Consider the following 19005-nt stretch of genomic DNA (forward strand, 5'->3'; position numbering starts at 1 on the left):
ATGTGAATGTCAATTAGATGATGATCCAATCGCATTCTGTCTCCTACTAAAACTATTTTAACCTTTGATGCAAGTGAGAAAGAGACAATAAATTAGTCAAGAAAACTAGCTTAATTAAGTCTCACCCATGTACCATGCCTTGCGAAAGTATTCGGCCCCCTTGAACTTTGCGACCTTTTGCCACATTTCAGTCTTCAAACATAAAGATATAAAACTGTATTTTTTTGTGAAGAATCAACAACAAGTGGGACACAATCATGAAGTGGAACAACATTTATTGGATATTTCAAACTTTTTTAACAAATCAAAAACGGAAAAATTGGGCTTGCAAAATTATTCAGAGAGTTTGCTGCACTGAAAGTAAAGGGGCTGAATAATTTTGCAAGCCCAATTTTTCCGTTTTTGATTTGTTAAAAAAGTTTGAAATCCACTTCATGATTGTGTCCCACTTGTTGTTGATTCTTCACAAAAAAATACAGTTTTATATCTTTATAATAATAATATCTTTATGTTTGAAGCCTGAAATGTGGCAAAAGGTCGCAAAGTTCAAGGGGGCCGAATACTTTCGCAAGGCACTGTATATCTCACTAAGTCAAGGTTTTTTAGTCTCCATATATCTACTATTTCTAATGTGTTCATAATATTTGTGATTTCCTTAAGGCCACGGTGATGATAGTTTGTAGAGTGATTACCTTTACGGTCCATTGAGGTACTTAACACTGTGTTATAGTCTCCTACCATAACGATTTGATAACTTGTAAGTTCAATAAATTGGTATAAATGTTTTCGAAGACGTATGTATCATCCTGATTTCGACCATATAGATTAATGACCAAATCTCTTTTTCGTCCACTTTCATATTCAAAAGGATGTACGTTCCTTGCGAATCAATTCCTGACTATTTACACATTCAGATCAACATATTGGTTAATTAATATCACACCTTTTGAGTTCCTTTATCCATGACAGAAAATGATTTCACCACCCCATTCCTTTTTCCACGTAACTTCATCTAAGGATGTAGAGTGAGTTTCCTGTAAACAGTATATGTTATATTCCTTTTCTTTTAGCCATGTAAAGACTGATCTTCTTTTTTAATAATCTGCTAAATCTTTACAATTATAACTGGCTATACTTATTTCACCCCTTACCATAACTAGGTACTATTCTCAGTCTAAATTTACCATAATTCGTGCTTGTAAAGTTACTGCCATCAGAGGTATTATGACGGTCAAAATTTGAGTTGTCAAAGGTCTTCAAGAAATAGGTTCTAGCAATATTTGTTTTATTCCCTTGCCTGTTCTCCTGTGAGCCAATGCCACAGATGTTAGAAAATTAAAACAAGATATTATATGTGTAGTAAATCTGAGTAGGCTGATGTGTATGATATTGTATGTGATTTAGTGAGAGTGTGTACGATGTCTGTATAAGAGTAAGACTATAATGTGTGATGTCGAAATACATAATAACTCCACCAATTTGCATGGTGAGTGTCTATGTGTGTAACATGTAATGCGTATAGCCATCATTTTCATGATGATAATTGTAATCCATGTCGTATCACCGTCATAGTTGCATTATAATTACCTTTAACATCATTGTTAGAGGAAATTGTAGTTAAGATGATTAATTATGTATACATTATTGATTAGAACCATTTATTCTAATACTATTATGTTATGGTATGAAAAGTAAAAGTTATTGGTTAAGCTGTTACTGAAAATATAAGCAGAACAAATTAATTGTCTGTGTCTCTTGAGAAGTTAAAGGGGAGCGATGCTATGGCTTTTCATACAGATAAGAATGTTTTGGTTGGATTCCATTAGTGGAGAGAAGTATATATTTTAGACAGGTTGGAATGTAGTTTTATGAGGGGAGTAACACTTCTCTAGGACTGAATACTACCTATTGTAAGGATGGGAGAGGGTGTGAAACTGATGACGTCATTTTATGTTCTCTTTCTTTAAAATGTAATGTTCTTTGTATTTTGGGTCAGTACTTATCAAGAATAAATGCTGAACTTGTTTTCGAGACTGGTCTATTGTTAATTCATGCAAATGATAAACTTACAACTTATCGTGAATTAGAAATGAGTGTGAATTGAATTGGTTTTGGCAATAAAACATAAAGGAATTTAGAATTCCTCTATCAATCATTGAAAAACACATCCTAGCATTTCCATAGCAATTGACGTTTCACATGATCATGAAAGAGACCTTGCATTACTATAGAGACGGCTTCACTACAGTACAAATGTATTCCATACAATGTGTTATTATTCAGCAAATCCTCCAATTCTGCTATCTTTCCCTTGCTTGTTGTAAACATATATCAACTTGTAGACAAATACATAAAAAAGATAGACAAACAATAAACATATTCAATTATAAAACAGTTCTCGACAATAGAGAGCGAGGGAGAGAAGAGAAAAGAGAGAAAGAGAGAGAGAGAAGAGAGCGAGATCAGGTGTGTGTGTGTGTGTGTGTGTGTGTGTGTGTGTGTGTGTGTGTGTGTGTGTGTGTGTGTGTGTGTGTGTGTGTGTGTGTGTGTGTGTGTGTGTGTGTGTGTGTGTGTGTGTGTGTATACGTCCGTATGTGTAAGTGAACATGTAATTGAGTACGTGTGTGTTCATATCCACTTCATAGTGTTCAGATGTTTTTTTTACAGTTTACAGTTTATCTCCCTTGGAAATTTGTAATTGAGCCCGAATTTGGTCCCTTTAAGGTCCCTTCCCCTGCTTTTGATCAGCTCCTTTTGTTGGTAGTGTTCAAATTTTGCGATAATCGGTCGGGGACCCTTGGTCTTGTCGCTCTAAGCTCCAAGTCTGTGTACTTGGTGGAAAGCCACCTTGTTTACAGTCTCTATAGGAAGTTTGAAAGTGGATTGAATGAATTCTCTGATCGCGCCCTCTGGATTATTGGATGCGTCCTCAGGAATCCCAGAAAAAATGTGATTTTCACACATGTTACGACTTTGTATGTCTAGTAGCGACTCCTTCATCACCCTGTTTTCCCTGAGTAGACAATCCATGTTGGAATCGTGGATTTTTACCTTGGCTGTGAGTGCCTTGCTTCTTAACACCCGCCTGCCTGCCAGCTGCACCAATGTGTCGGAGGAAACACAGTTTCAGGGCCTGCAGGTGCCTGGCCTGCCATAAGGCTTCTCTAGAGTACACTGAGACAAATAAAGCACCCCAAGCCAAACCCTCCCTTAACCTGGACGACGCTGGGCCAATTACGGCCTGTTGTTTTACAGCTCAGGATCTAACCGGGTCTGTAGTGATGCTTCTAGCACTGCGATGTAGTGCCTTAGACAGCTGTGCCACTTGGGAGTCCCCCAAAGGAGAGCTACTACTAGAACAGGTCTCTCCTTTGGGGGCCCCTCCTAAACGTCTGTCTGTCCAAGGCCAATCATTATGGTGGTGGAAAATATACTCAATTGTCATACTTGAGTAAAAGTAAAAAGTAAATGCTATACATCAAATTAATTAAGCAAACCAGAAGACACACCTCAACACTCAAGACTTAATTTACAAATGCAGTATTTCTGTTTATTGAGTCCACCAGATCAGAAACAGTAGAGATGACAATGTGTTATATTAATAGGTGTGTGAATTGGACCATATTGCTGTCCTGCCTGAGCATTCGAAATGTAACAAGTACTTTTGGCTGTCAGGGAAAATGCATGAGAGTAAAAAGTACACATTTTCTTTAGGAATGTAGTGGAGTAAAAGTTGTCAAAAATATAAATAGTCAAGTAAAGTGCAGATACCCCAAAAATCTACATAAGTAGTACTTCAACTGTAAAGTTTGGTGGAGGATGAATATTGGTCTGCAACTTTTTTTCATGGTTCGCGCTAGGCCCCTTTGTTCCAATGCTGGGTAATATTAGAGCTACAGCATACAATGACGTACGAGACGATTCTGTTCTTCCAGAGGAAGGCCCTTTCCTGTTTCAGCATGACTATGCCCCTGTGCATAAAGCAAGGTCCATACAGAAATGGTTTGTCGAGATCGGTGTGGAAGAACTTGACTGGTCTGCGCAGATCTCTGACCTCAACCCTATTGGACACCTTTGGGATGAAATGAATTGGAACACCGACTGCGAGCCAGGTCTAACCGCCCAACATCAGTGATCGACTTCCCTAATGCTCTTGTGGCTGAATGGAAGCAAGTCCACCCAACAATGTTCCAACATCTAGTGGAAAGCCTTCCCAGAAAAGCGGAGGCTGTTATAGCAGCAAAGGGGTGACCTACTCCATATTAACGCCCATGATTTTGGAATGAGATGATCAAATAGCAGGTGTCCACATACCTTTGGTCATGTAGTGTATGTGTGTGAATGAGGCAGAATTGATTGTGTTCTGTGAAACAAACTAATGCCCCACCAGACTGTGATGAACATGTAGATACAGTACTTCACTGTTGCTCTCTGATTTTCAGATAAGGACATCGTGTTATGGTGACGTTAGAGCTGGTACTATGTTGGGTAATTTATAGGAACTAAACAGCAGTATAATTTCTAGTATTTCTCCCCTTCCCCCAAAATGAAGATGGATATGACGTTGAATCTTGGTACAACAAGCACTGTGACCAGAGTAATAAATGTGACATTTTGAATTGCTCTCAACCCTACACCTTGTAATAATATTTTTGTTTAGTCAAACCCTCTTAATATTCCCACGGGCATCCATTGTAAACAGAGATTGAGTTAATGCGTGGTCTAAGCTATGCATTAAACCATAGTCTGTAAACTGTCTTTTCATTAAAAAAATAGTAAATGTGATTGCCAAATTATTTCAAGATTATTGCTATTATTTGAAACAGCTGAGTATTTAACTCTTTATCCAATGTTATCACCAGTGCCAGAATTCTCAGAAATAAAAGTGTCAAAGAGCTCTATTCAGTCCCTATCAGTGTACAGCGTGATTGAAATTTAAAGGCAATGTTCCTGCATTCTCGGAGACTACATTCACGGTAAACGCTGCATATATCCTCAATGGGAAATGACCTTTACATTTCTATCACACAATTTGTAACGCTTAAGCGACTGAATAAAGCCCAAGGTCTCTGTTATCAACTCATTAGATACAGTATCAGCTACCCATTATAACTATTTTCCAATTCTGCAATGTGGTCTCAGAGCATTTTATATTATTCTGTATGTAAATCCGAGACACTCCATTTAGTATGATATGTTATGTTTCGTATGGTACGTAAATATTTTTTGGTCTATGAGACCAGTATGCATTATTATGTATTAATTATCTGCCCCAAACTAGAAGGCAAAAGCCCACCTGACCTGTTTTTAGCGATAAACACATACCGTCTGAAATTATAGATTGAATTGGTAACGTGCAAATGGCCTATTTGAGAAAACATAACAACGATAACCTTGTGTTTGGTTTTCTGATCTGCTGTCATTTGTAGCAATTGATTTAGTAGTTAACTATAAAGTGCTATCGCCATGAGTTACTCATGAAGTGCACCTTGGCTTGAGCACCATAATCAGGACTGGTCTCCCAGGTGAAATATCTATGGGTCAAAGGATGCAGGGCAAAGTCCTGCCCAGGTGGCTACTGTCCAAAAGCACATCAGAGTCATTTCACATATTACTATCAGTAGTACAGCACCAGTCAAAAGTTTGGACACACCTAATCATTCAGTGGTTCTTCTTTATTATGACTATTTTCTACATTGTAGAATAATAATGAAGACATCAAAACTATGAAATAACACATATGGAATCATGTAGTAACTAAAAAAAAGTCTTAAAAGTAGCCTTCTTCAAAGTAGCCACCCTTTGCCTTGACAGCTTTGCACACTCTTGGCATTCTCTCAACCAGCTTCACCTGGAATACTGTTCCAACAGTCTTGAAGGAGTTCCCACATATGATGAGCACTCGTTGGCTGCTTATCTTTCACTTTGTGGTCCAACTCATCCCAAATCATCTCAATTGGGCAGCTGTCAGGTGATTGTGGAGGACAGGTCATCTGATGCAGCACTCTGTAACTCCTTCTTGGTTAAATAGCCCTTACACTGCCTGTAGGTGAGTTGGGTCATTGTCCTGTTGAAAAACAAATGATAGTCCCATTAAGCCCAAACCAGATGGGATGGTGTATTGCTGCAGAATGTTGTGGTAGCCATGCTGGTTGAGTGTGCCTTGAATTCTAAATAAATCACTGACAGTGTCATCCAGCAAAGCACCCCCCACACCATCACACCTCTTCTTCCATGCTTCACGGCGGGAACCTCACATGCGGAGATCATCCGTCTCACAAAGAACCAAAAATCTCAAATTTGGACTCATCAGACCAAAGGACAGATTTCCACTGGTCTAAGTCCATTGCTTGTGTTTTTTGGCCCAAGCAAGTCTCTTCTTCTTATTGGTGTCCTTTAGTAGTGGTTTCTTTGCAGCAATTCGACCATGAATGCCTGATTCAGTCTCCTCTGAACAATTGATGTTGAGATATGTCTGTTGCTTAAACTCCATTAAGCATTTATTTGGGCTGCAATTTCCGAGGCTGGTAACACTAATGAACTTATCCTCTGCAGCAGAGGTAACTCTGGGTCTTTCTTTCCTGTGGCGGTCCTCATTAGAGCTAGTTTCATCACAGTGCTTGATGGTTTAAGCAACTGCACTTGAAGAAATGTTAAAAGTTCTTGAAATGATCCTTATTGATTGACCTTCATGTCTCAAAGTAATCATGTCTTAAAGTATTAAGGCCATCTCCTGTACACCACCCCACCTTGTCACAACACAACCGATTGGCTCAAACACATTAAGAAGGAAATAAATTCCACAAAATAACTTTTAACAAGGCACACCTGTTAATTGAAATTCATTCCAGGTGACTACCTCATGATGCTGGTTGAGAGAAGTGTGCAAAGATGTTGTCAAGGTAAAGGGTGGCTACTTTGAAGAATCTCATATTAACTATATTTTGATTTGTTTAACACTTTTTTGGTTACTACGTGATTCCATATGTGTTATTTAATAGTTTTGATGTTTTCATTATGATTCTACAATGTGGAAAATAGTAAAAATAAAGAAAAACCTTTGATTGACTAGGTGTGTCCAAATGTTTGATTGGTACTGTATACATTTATACAACCTCCCATAAACTAGCTACAGCAAAAGAACACAACCCTCCAGGGGAGACCAATCTACTGTACCCTTTAGCTTCCATTTATGCGTTATCAATCACAGGGCACCTAGTGCTTATGAGCGTTGGGCCAGACACCGAAAGTTCTCTGGTTTGAATCCCCGAGCCAACTATAGAAACATCTGTTGATGTTTAAAGGTACCTAACAGTAATTGCTCTTGTAAGTCGCTCTGGATAAGAGCAGCTGCTAAACGTAATGACCAGGTATTGAGTTGCACCCCCCCCACCCCCTTTGCCCTCAGAGCAACCTCAGTTTGTCGGGGCATGGATTCTACAAGGTGTCAAAAGCGTTCCATAGGGATGCTGGCCCATGTTGACTCCAATGCTTCCCACAGTTGTGCCAAGTTTGCTGGGTGTCCTTTGGGTGGTGGACCATTCTTGCTACCCACGGCAAACTGTTGAGTGTGACTAACATAGTAGTGTTGCAGTTCTTGACACAAACCATTGTGCCTGGCACCTACTAGCATACCCCGTTCAAAAGGCATTTGAATATTTTGTCTTTCCCATTCACCCATGTCTCAATTGTCTCAAGGCTTCAAATCCTTCTTTAACCTGTCGACCTCCCCTTCATCTACACTGATTGTAGTGGACTTAACAAGTGATATCATAACTTACACCTGGATTCACCTGGTCAGTCTATGTCATAAAGAGCAGGGGGGTAGGGGGTACAATTCAATATTAGGGAGGTGTTCCTATTGTTTAGTATACTCGGTGTATATATAGTGGACACTCACGTTTTGGTGATGTTTTCCTACAAGATGTGCAGGCTTACACCACATGATACAGTATCACCGAAACAGAGACTGGTTAACTCCATAAAGCCAAAGCAAACTTGGAGAATTACAAACATGTTACAAATAGGTTATATATGTCTTACAGATAGATATGTTAACTGTGTTAGAGCTGTGTGGCTTTCATAGTTTCCTTGGAGGTCTCTTGCTGCTCATCGTCTCTGGTTAGGACTGGGTTATCATATATCTCCAGACTCTTCTTCCTCTCCTGCAAACCCTTCTCTTCATCGTCAGTACTCTGGCAGCACTTGCAGCAGCAGCAGCAGCAGCAGTGAGCGCCGCAGAAGGCCATGCCTGATGTCACCACACGGTCCCAGGGGGCCATGGAGTGCAGGGGGCGGGGCAGGAAGTCCCAGTCACGCAGCCCGCTGGGCAGGTACTGGGGACAACGTGCCTGCATCAGGTTAACAACGATGATGAAGATGGCGAGGACAACGATGGGTACGGACACCCCAACCAGGACTTGCCAGCCGGCCAGGGAGAGCCCCAGGATGGTCAGGGGCATGAGGAGGAAACAGAGTAAGAGGTAGAGCGCTGCGAACCAACGGTACTTGGCTGTGCGGTTCCCCAGGGCTCTGGCCAAGCGGATGGGGATCCGAGTGAAGGGGATGGGGTACCACAGCAGAATCCCCGCTACGTTGAAGAAGAAATGGCACAGTGCAACCTGGAAAGGGGGAGATGCAAACAGGGTGAGTAAGACTTCAATAACACTGATGCATAGAGAGAGTGGACAGAGAGCAATATGAAACTGACATGAAAATAAACGATTACTACAACAAACCTGCAGTGAGTTGGCCAGTGTTTCTCCGGGAGCAGCCATAGCAGCAAGAATAGCAGTGGTAGTTGTGCCGATATTTGAGCCCAATGTCAGAGGATAAGCTCTCTCAAGGCTAATGACACCAATACCTGTTGGGTAATTGAGAGAACGATTACATAATACTGAAATAATACTTGAGTATATGCTCTCTACATTAGTCAGTAGGTCTGGATGCAATTGGAGACAGCTAAAGGTAAGTGGATAAAGGTAAGAAGCTACAAAACTACTCACCAACAAGGGGAGTGATTGCAGAGGTGAAGACAGAGCTGCTCTGGACAATGAAGGTCATTCCTGCTCCGACCATGATGGCAATGTAACCAGTGACCCAGCCAAAGGGGAAAGGGAAGTCTGAACAGACAAGACACAGCAGGTTAAGCATTTGCTTGGTGACCACAGTGAACGTTAGGATTACTTTCAACATCAACATCAACGTGACTGTCTGGATCACAGCATAGTTGTACCTGATCTTGGTCCAGAGCATCTGAGGTGACCTTCAAGCTGCAGCGTGTCTGTACCAGTGTTGCTCATCAAACATCAAGATGTACCACTGCTGACTATCAAACAGGATGTATGTTCTACCAGCATTCTGAGTAGATTGAGAAGATAGCCAAATGTCTGCTCACCTGTGTTGATCACTTTCTTGATGACCACAGCCACCTGTCCCTTAAGCATGGAGTTGAGCAGCTTGACAATGAGGATGAGGCAGGTACAGAGGATAAGCAGGGATAGGGCCAGCAGAATGAGGCCCACAGCCAGGTCAGGCAGGTTAGCATAAACAAAGATATGGTGGCCTGCATGGGAAGATGCCAAATATTATTGAAGATTTAAATGGGACAAAGGGGCGATAACAATGAAAGATTAGAGAGAAGGTCATTAAACTTTAGTGAGATTAGAAAGACGGTAATAAATGTAGTGATTTTAGAGAGAAGATCATATGATTAGTGAGAAGGTAATTTTTCGGTCCTGACATGACTTCCACAGTTTTTATGGAATAGATAGGAAGAATGGTAATCACACTCCACACTGCCCTTTCTCACCTGGACAAAAGGAACACCTATGGGAGAATGCTGTTCATTGACTACAGCTCAGCGTTCAACACCACAGTGTCCACGAAGCTCATCACTAAGCTAAGGACTCTGGGACTAAACACCTCCCTCTGCAACTCTGCATCCTGACCGGTTGCATCACCGCCTGGTATGGCAACTGCTCTACATCTACAGAAGGTAGTGTGAAGGCCCAATACATCACCGGGGCCAAGCTTCCTGCCATCCATAACCTATATAATAGGCAGTCTCAGAGGAAAGCCCATAAAATTGTTATAGACTGTTTTCCCTGCTAACTCACGGCAAGTGGTACCTGAGCACCATGTCTAGGACCAAAAGGCTCCTCAACAGCTTCTACGCCCAAGCCATAAGACTGCTGAACAATTTACATTGGCACACCAGCCCCTCCCTTTTGTACACTGCTGCTACTCACTGTTTGGTTGTTACCTATGCATAGTCATTTCGACCCCACCTACATGTACAGATTACCTCAACTATCCTGTACTCCCGCACACTGACTCGGTACCGGTGCCCCCTGTATATAGCCTCGTTATTGTTATACTTATATTGTTATTTTTTATTATGACTTTTTATTTTAGTCTACTTGGTAAATATTTCTTCTTCTTCAACTGCACTGTTGGTTAAGGGCCTGTAAGTAAACATTTCACGGTAAAGTCTACAGTTGTTGTATTCGGTGCATGTGAAAAATAAAGCTTGATTTGATTTGATTAGTCAACATGTTTTTCCCCCCATAGCTTCTACACTTAGCTCTGACGTGTGGTGACCCAATGTAGAGGGTTACATTACAACAGGATTTGGTCCAAGTCATAATGAGCGCAGTGACCCTTTCCCTTGTTTTGATTGGCTGACTTCAGATCCAAGCGCACATGTATTAATTTTGATTGGCTGTGTTAGACTTGGGAGCGCTGGCCCGTCATTTGGCCTTGGGCCACTAAGGTGCTTCAGCTGTCCAGGATGAATGGGCCTTTTGAGCAGGTGGAGAGGGTGGGGTATTTGAGCAGGCAGAGGGGGTGAGATGAGGATATGTGCCGAGTCACTTTATAGACTGAATGGAAGTCATTGTCCTTGTATCATGTGGTCTTGTCTGGCAGTGGGGGGGGGGGGGGGTTCTCAGCTTTCACAGAATTTTGGTTTAGCGTATCAGGCAATTCAAATTGCTCTGTCGAGACCTTTGGAGGGTCATGGGCTGTTCAGTGATTGTGCTGTACTTACATCTCTCTAGATTGATTGTTTCAGTGACATTTATCTGGGTCAATGTCTTGTTGCCTTCCACCCAACAGGGGGCACCGGTCGTGCAATTGGCAGCTGAGGGAACTGTTATATTCACAAGAGTCTAAAACAGAAGAGAATAAAAACAAAGATGACGGTCCAGTGACCGCTCTAACAATGAAAATACACCTCCTCAGAGATGGAAGGCAGGCAGGGGCAGGCGCCATCTTGTGAGACCATTCGAGCTTATGAGAGGGCAGTTACGCATGTGAACAACAGACACAACTCAACTTTTTTCAAGGTTGCTGAAATGCCGCAGGTGTCCACTTATATCAGTGTATTCGTAACAACCTAACCATTACGAAACGTGTATTTGATCAAATAAGCCTCACGTAGCAAATTAGCAATTACTTTTTCAACCCTCTCTCATTGATCTCCATCCAAAAATTCCTTATTTTCATGGACAAATTTTGGACAGAGTAAGGATTCGCCTCTCCCTCTCTGATAAAACACAAGCCAATACAGATAAAAGGCACAGTAATTATGGCTATCACTAAGTAATTAAAACCTATGGAAACAATGACCTTAATGACATTATGACTGGTAAAGAAGCAGAATTGTATTAAGAAAAGACCACCTTCATGATGACATGATATAGTATCAGTAAGGCACTGGAACTTATAAGCAGAATCACTCTGGCCAAACTACAAGATCTATCAAACATTAACCCTGAGAAGAGAGCTTAAGAGATAGCACTCTCACGTATACTACAACATTATCTTGTTTTTACTGTCGGAAAACTCATAAATCATCAATCATCACAAACTTATAAAAATAGCCCGTTGTTTGACTTATCTGATTAGTAATTGCTGGTCATTGGAGGCTGCTGAGGGGAGGACGACTCATAATAATGGCTGGAACCGAGTTAATGGAATGGCATGCATTTGATACCATTCCACTCCACCCATTACTACGAGCCCGTCCTCCCCAATTAAGGTGCCACCAACCTCCTGTGTTGCTGGTGTGACAGGCAGTGTTAGGGAGTAGTGAACTACAATGTAGTTCAACAAATAATTGAATTGCATTTTGCAGTAGCTTGGCGGTAGTAGAACTATATTCAAATCTAGGTAGTGTGTTCTGTAGATAATTACTTTATTGCCGTGTAACTGTGTAACTAGCTACTGGAACTACACACTACTTTTTTGTTGCTAAAAGAAAATAAAGTGAAGTACGCAATCATTTCCTTTCATGTTCCGTATCAAACCTCTTTAATTCTCACATGAAAAATATCTTTGTGTTCAATAGGCTAAATGACACATTCTGTTATTATGACCCCAAAGTGATGTGTCCTGCAATTTGTAGAGATTTACATATGATAATTTGTCAATAAGTCATTTCCAAAGTACATTTACTTCAGCAAACTATTTTTCATAAGGGCAGTGTGAAATAATTGGCATCTTGGTAAAGTATATTTCAGAGTAGCTTCCCCAACACTGGTGACAGGGTCACCATTAATCTAAACATCTTACCGTGATTTTCTCTGTTTTGCACCAGATTTTGATCAAACTCTTGTTTCTGGCTGCTGGGTCACCGGTGGCAATGTCACTGATTACATTTTTGTCCAGCTAGAGGAAAACAAAGGTTTCAGACTAGTTAAAGATGATTTAAAACCTACTAAACTTCTTCATCAAGTCAAATGTAATATTAAGCAGATGTTTCATCAATGTTTCAGACATGTTTCAGGGTTGTATAGGTACTGTATCTTGCTAGCTATATAAATACATTCGAATAACTTTCACTTCTCATATTGCGTATTTTGCTTATAAGGTGAAATGAGATTAATCACATGAATTGCGATGGTAAAACGCTGATCCTACCTCTATGATGGCGTCGGTGAGAGGGTCTGTGATGACGTTGAGCAGGTCAGGGGCGTTGTTTCCCCCCTGGATGTTGAAGGAGTCGATGATGATCTTGGTGAGTTTGTACAGGACACCAGTAGCTGCCTCCAGAGGCAGCAGGATTAGCACAGACAGCCAGTTGAAGAAGTCATGCACCGTGGCACCAGCAAACGCCCTGGAGGAAATAACACTAGGTTACACAGCTCACAATTTACCAAGCTTGATATTTTATTTCCCAGAAATGTTGCTCATTACCAACCAGCAAATTTCAATGTCTTTTTTATGGTGCAAAATTGTGAAGTATACTTCTATCAATTGAGGCTGTTTAGAAACGTCTTGAGCTGACTGACAGTCGTTTTGCTATGGCTGTATTCATCAATCGAGCAAGAAGACAATATTTTGAATAATGTAGTCATGTTCATATACAAATTTGATGATATCATAGTGAATTGACCTTCTTTATTACTTTACCCAAAATATCATGACATTAGTGATAGTCAAAATGTGTCAAATTTGTGACTGTATAAATCAACATTTTGTCCATTTAAACAGCCTGTGTCCAATCCGCTGTGAAAAGGGTGCTTTTTCTTGGTTCTACTGACGTGCTTTGTGTCTGTATCTGACGTAAAAGAGTGTTTAACGTCCACACAAAATTGCTTTACTTATTTTAGGTTTAAGGAAGTGTGTAGGTCACATTCTTTATCGTACAGCAATAAAGTGTATATAAATTAAATAAATAATTTCAATATATGATCAGTAACTACCAGTAAATATAATGCCTGAATTCAAGCACTGTAGTGTTATGAATCTTTAGAAAGTGATTCAGTTAGATGTACCTGCGGAACTCATTTCTGTCCCCAGCCTGCATCATGGCCACAATGGTGTTGGTGACTGAGGTTCCAATGTTGGCTCCCATAATGACTGGCACTGCAGACTGGACCTCCAGCACTATGATAAACATACAGAGTGAGTGTGTGTGTGTGTGTGTGTGTGTGTGTGTGTGTGTGTGTGTGTGTGTGTGTGTGTGTGTGTGTGTGTGTGTGTGTGTGTGTGTGTGTGTGTGTGTGTGTGTGTGTGTGTGTGTGTGTGTGTGTGTGTGTGTGTGTGTGTGTGTGTGTGTGTGTGTGTGTGTGTGTGTGTGTGTCCCATGAGTACTTGTATGTGTGTGTATACTCACATCCAGAAGACACCATGCTGACCACAATAGAGGAGGACGTGCTAGAACTCTGGACTAATAATGTGACCAGCACTCCAATCACCAGGCCAGCCACAGGGTTGGACAGCACCGCATTGTCCTGGAAGATGTCCCCAGCTGCCTTACCTATGCAGACACAGCTTAAAGGTAAGGCCAAATTCATCATGAAAACGTTCCATAAACACTTTCATATCCATAAACATCCCATATTTAGATATTTTGTTATGGAATGACAGGACAATTGTAATTGTGAATAATAATTAGAGTATCATCAAATTAGTAGAGTTAAAACCTAAGAAGTGACAAATACAGTCGGTCCTTATCAGGACCTGGTTGAAAACAAACATACGCTTTTATACTTTGATTTGATTTTGACTCTACATTATATCATATGATTGGATTGGATTACGTGCATCAACAAAGATTCAGTAAGATATGAAACCATAATATTCATTTCGTCAACTCTGACAGAGAGAGAGAGAGAGCAGGGTTTAATGTTACCTCCAACTAGCTGGAAAGCAGAGCTCAGGACGTCTAGAGAGCAAACGAACATGTAGAGAAATCCAACCAGCAGAATGAACTTGACAATGGCAGTCAGAACCCGCAAAACCTTCCCTTTGGTATCCAACTCTGTTTCCAAAGAGAGAGATATGAGACTGGATGAGGAACCAGATTTTGGTTGGTGTAGTCACACAGGTTCTCACTTAAAACATCTACATGTTTATCTCAGTGAAGGGTAAAGAAGTGCACTTTGTTAGGAATAGGGTGCCATTTGAGAAACAACCATAATCTATCTCACCTGACCACTTGAGTCCATTGTCCTGCAGTTCAGGGAGATTCCAGGGGTCATCCTCATACTTGTCCTCTGTAGAATATGCTGGCAGGACGACTGAGTCTTTGGGTGCCGTATCTGCATCATTTGTGGGATTAGGAGAATTGTGAGTGGATGTTGCCTCTGTGTGTGGTGCTGCCTGGTGATGAGGTGTAGATGTCAAAGATAGTAAGGAGTAGCCAACTGTACATACCAAAAGTGGGAGACAAGGTATCTCTGACTTCTGGACGAGGAGCCATTGCCCTACGGCAAATATGATGTACTTTACTTTGAGGTAAACCATGAAGAACATTTACCGCGGCAAACCATCAAAGTATATCGGAATAAGGCTAAACAGTTTTAACTTGAATTAATCTATTGTTATTAAAAAAGTAGGATTATTCCCAGAGGAAACAAAAACACAGTCCTTTTATATTGAATCCTCTATGAAAGAGTTCCTGAAACGTTTATTTGTTCATCCTCCAATGCATAGCCAAGCAATCTTGTGCCTGTCACAAGATGTTACAAAATAGGAGAATTTCTCCTTTCAATTATGGTCAATTATTCCATGGAAATAACTCATCGTGATGTTGCTTTTCACGTCCACATCGATAACGTCCACAGAGACATACAGATATGACTGTCGGCTAGGGGCCTTTACTATCCTCAAGAAAACCACAAGAGAAGTGTAATCAGTAAAGCTCTCTAAGTCCGCCTTTTCCAAGGATCAAATTGAGTTCTCTCAAACAACAATAGGCTACAATAGTGGCATACTACTAGGCTAACTAATACAATGAATACCAATTATTCTAATAATAACAAAATGAGTTATTATCATCGTTATCTGGGCAACATTTGACCAAAAAATAGCCCAAAATAGCACCCTTGAGAACAAGCTCGGCCAGTCATTGGCACCAAGCTGAGTGTCAAGAAAAATAATAAGCATTGAGGCTATGAGCACATACAGCTATAGGTAACAATTCCTAACATATCTTTGTTTGTTGTGATTTAGTTTTGTTGCTCTATTACTTGAATTTGTCTTTTTTCTAATGTGGAGTATCGAGGGTAGTAATACGCACCTGAAGTGGAGGAGTAGGCTTTTGCAGCAGTCCTTATGAAAAGGGGAATTCACCTGAGCTACCTGGCTACCTGGAGAGGTTCTGCATGCTGCTTATATAGCGCTTCAACCTGACTGTTCAAAGTCCGTAGCAAAAAGGGCTCTCTGACAGTAAGTGAGTTTACCTTAGCATCCACAGTGAATGTAGGCCAGGCAACATCCAATGATCAGTGTATGACGGAATATTACTACTCTGGCAATGGGTTTTTAAAATGTTGTTTTCACTAGGTAAAAAGTAGGCTAATGACTGTCATAAACTTTTTTTTTTTTGCTGTTTGAGAGTAGCCTCTGTCAATCTCAGGACAGGCCAAAAAGAAAAATGGCAAATGAACTAGGCCTAACCAAATAATCTTGATGATTTCAAAATGTTTGTGGCCTGTCCATTAGAATAAATATTTTCACTTTGATTGCACTTTGCACTTTGATTGAGAATAGACTAGGGTCGGCCTATTCAAATAACGGAAATGGTATAAGTTTTCACAAATGCTTTGCCAATTTAATTCAAACCTTATACAGGTGTAGCCTATCCAGAATGTATATATTTTTTTTTTTATCAGTTGAGTGGGTCAGTTGGCACATTTGTGCGTACTGTTCTCTATTTCTCTTCTGAATGGAGGAAAGCTGCTCTCTGGTGGTAGCTTGTGGAACGTCTATAGGCTACCTAGTGTCCGGTAAGAAGTCTCTGTGGGTTAAGCCAAATCATTAACGACTATTATAGAAAAGAACAACAGTACAATGTGTTGTGCCTAAGATCGACATAGGCCTACTTTATCATGTTTTCAACCACAGGTCCATAGGCAATACACTTTAATATATCATAGATAGGCCTATCATCTAATTAATTTTTGTTATGGCTTGGCTTGTTCATGACTATAAGATAGACACTAGTAGCATGGTGACACTTGTATTATGGCTCTGACAGTATGTGACAGTTGAATAACCTGAATCATACAGGAGTGAAGGGTTTAACTGACATTATCACATGGTTATAACAGTCTAACACAACTGAGGAGAGGAACATCTAAAACATTATAGTCTTACAATACCTCTTTATGTACAAATTGAACATATTATGCCATAGACTATGAATACAAGTTGGCTAATCAAATCTCTCTCTCTCTCTCTCTCTCTCTCTCTCTCTCTCTCTCTCTCTCTCTCTCTCTCTCTCTCTCTCTCTCTCTCTCTCTCTCTCTCACTCACTCACTCACTCACTCACTCACTCACTCACTCACTCACTCACTCACTCACTCACTCACTCACTCACTCACTCACTCACTCACTCACTCACTCACTCACTCACTCACTCACTCACTCACTCACTCACTTACACTTACACACACAAACGTTTTGTTTTCCTATACTTGTGGGGACCAAGTAATTGATTCCCATTCAAAATCCTATTTTCCCTAACCCCTAGCCCTTAACCAACCTTAACCCCTAACCCTAAATCTAACCCTAACTCTTATTCTAACCATAGTTGTAACCCCTGAGTCTATAATAGTCCTTGTGGGGATCGGTGAAGTGTTCCCACTTGTCTAATGTTCATTGTTTTACCATCCTTGTGAGGACTTCTGGTCACACACACACACACACACACACACACACACACACACACACACACACACACACACACACACACACACACACACACACACACACACACACACACACACACACACACACACACACACACACACACACACACACACACACACACACACATATATACATATACACACATGTACTCATCCACGCTCACATGCGCACACTTCGACCAATCGACTGTACCTTTATGATACAGATAACACAATATATTACTTTTGAAAGTAAAGGAACAAATATTATTTTGTGTCTTGGTAAATGATTATACAGATATCATCATAATTCTTTGTTATTCTTAGAGAGCAATAAAATGATGCCATAAAAATTGTGTGCCAGCATGTAAACAGGTTCATTGGGTTTGTGGAAAGGACACCAAACTATCATCTAAGAATTTGCATTTTGATCACCGAAAACCACCCACAATGGACTTAAGACTAGGGATATGAAAAGAGAACTGTAGCTACATTTTCCTGCCTGTTGTACAGTAAAATTAAAATAAACAAACACATATCAAATCAACATTCAATATTGGTTATTTGATTGACATGTCATTAAGTAGCAGCTGGTCCCTTGCATCAATTGTTGATTTTTGATTAAATCTAAGTAAAAATTTGAAAAACATATGTTTATTACTGCATGTTGCAGAGAGGAAGCCTATAATGTATTTATGATAAGATGTCCTTGTTTGTGCCATCACACACTTAGTATACAAAACATTAACACCTGCTCTTTCCATGACATTCCAGGTGAAAGCTATGATCCCTTATTGATCCCACTTGTTAAATCCACTCCAATCAGTGTAGATGAAGGGGAGAAGACAGGTTAAAGAAGGATTTTTAAGCCTTGAGACAATTAGGACATGGATTGTGTATGTGTGCCATTCAGAGTGTGAATGGGCAAGACAAAATATTTAAGTGTCTTTGAATGGGGTATGGTAGTAGGTCCCAGGCGCAGAGGTTTGTGTCAAGAACTGCAATGCTGCTGGGTTTTTAACGCTGCAAAGTTCCCCGTGTTTATCAAGAATGGTCCACCACCCAAAAGACATTCAGCCAACATGACACAAATGTGGGAAGCATTGGAGCCAACATGGGCCAGCATCCTCGTGGAACACTTTCTAAACTTTGTAGTGTCCATGCTTGGTAGAGTCCATACAAGTATAGTTCAGTTCAAGGCTACATGCCACACAATTTATTGGTGACTGATTTGTGATTAATGGCGATTGTAGTTCCTAGCCACACAACCAGCCAACTCCCAATCAATTGAAAATGCTCAATCAAGGTTATTCCCAGTTACGGAATACAAAAAAAATGTATTTCTTGTGCTTAGGATTTTTTT

General features: G+C 40.5%; 1 protein-coding gene across 3 annotated transcripts; it reads right to left on the reverse strand.

Annotated features, from left to right (window-relative positions):
• Positions 1-6977: 6977 nt before the first annotated feature.
• On the reverse strand, positions 6978-16116 carry LOC124037831 (sodium-dependent phosphate transport protein 2B-like). 3 transcript variants are annotated; one of them, XM_046352943.1, is made up of 13 exons: positions 16031-16116; positions 15166-15215; positions 14940-15050; positions 14642-14770; positions 14123-14266; positions 13782-13893; positions 12925-13120; positions 12577-12672; positions 11051-11171; positions 9398-9565; positions 9006-9122; positions 8739-8863; positions 6978-8621 (listed from the first exon to the last, which is right to left on the reverse strand). In XM_046352943.1, exons 2-13 carry the CDS (start codon positions 15209-15211, stop codon positions 8064-8066), a joined length of 1923 nt encoding a protein of 640 aa, XP_046208899.1. In that variant the 5' UTR covers positions 15212-15215; positions 16031-16116; the 3' UTR covers positions 6978-8063. The 3 variants fall into 3 exon arrangements, with proteins under 3 accessions (XP_046208899.1, XP_046208900.1, XP_046208901.1); XM_046352944.1 differs by having other exon boundaries at positions 15166-15195; positions 16031-16089; XM_046352945.1 differs by lacking the exon at positions 15166-15215 and having other exon boundaries at positions 14940-15111; positions 16031-16075.
• Positions 16117-19005: the final 2889 nt, after the last annotated feature.

The sequence above is a fragment of the Oncorhynchus gorbuscha genome, linkage group LG06 (genome assembly GCF_021184085.1).
Source record: "Oncorhynchus gorbuscha isolate QuinsamMale2020 ecotype Even-year linkage group LG06, OgorEven_v1.0, whole genome shotgun sequence".
Classification (NCBI taxonomy): Eukaryota; Metazoa; Chordata; class Actinopteri; order Salmoniformes; family Salmonidae; genus Oncorhynchus; species Oncorhynchus gorbuscha.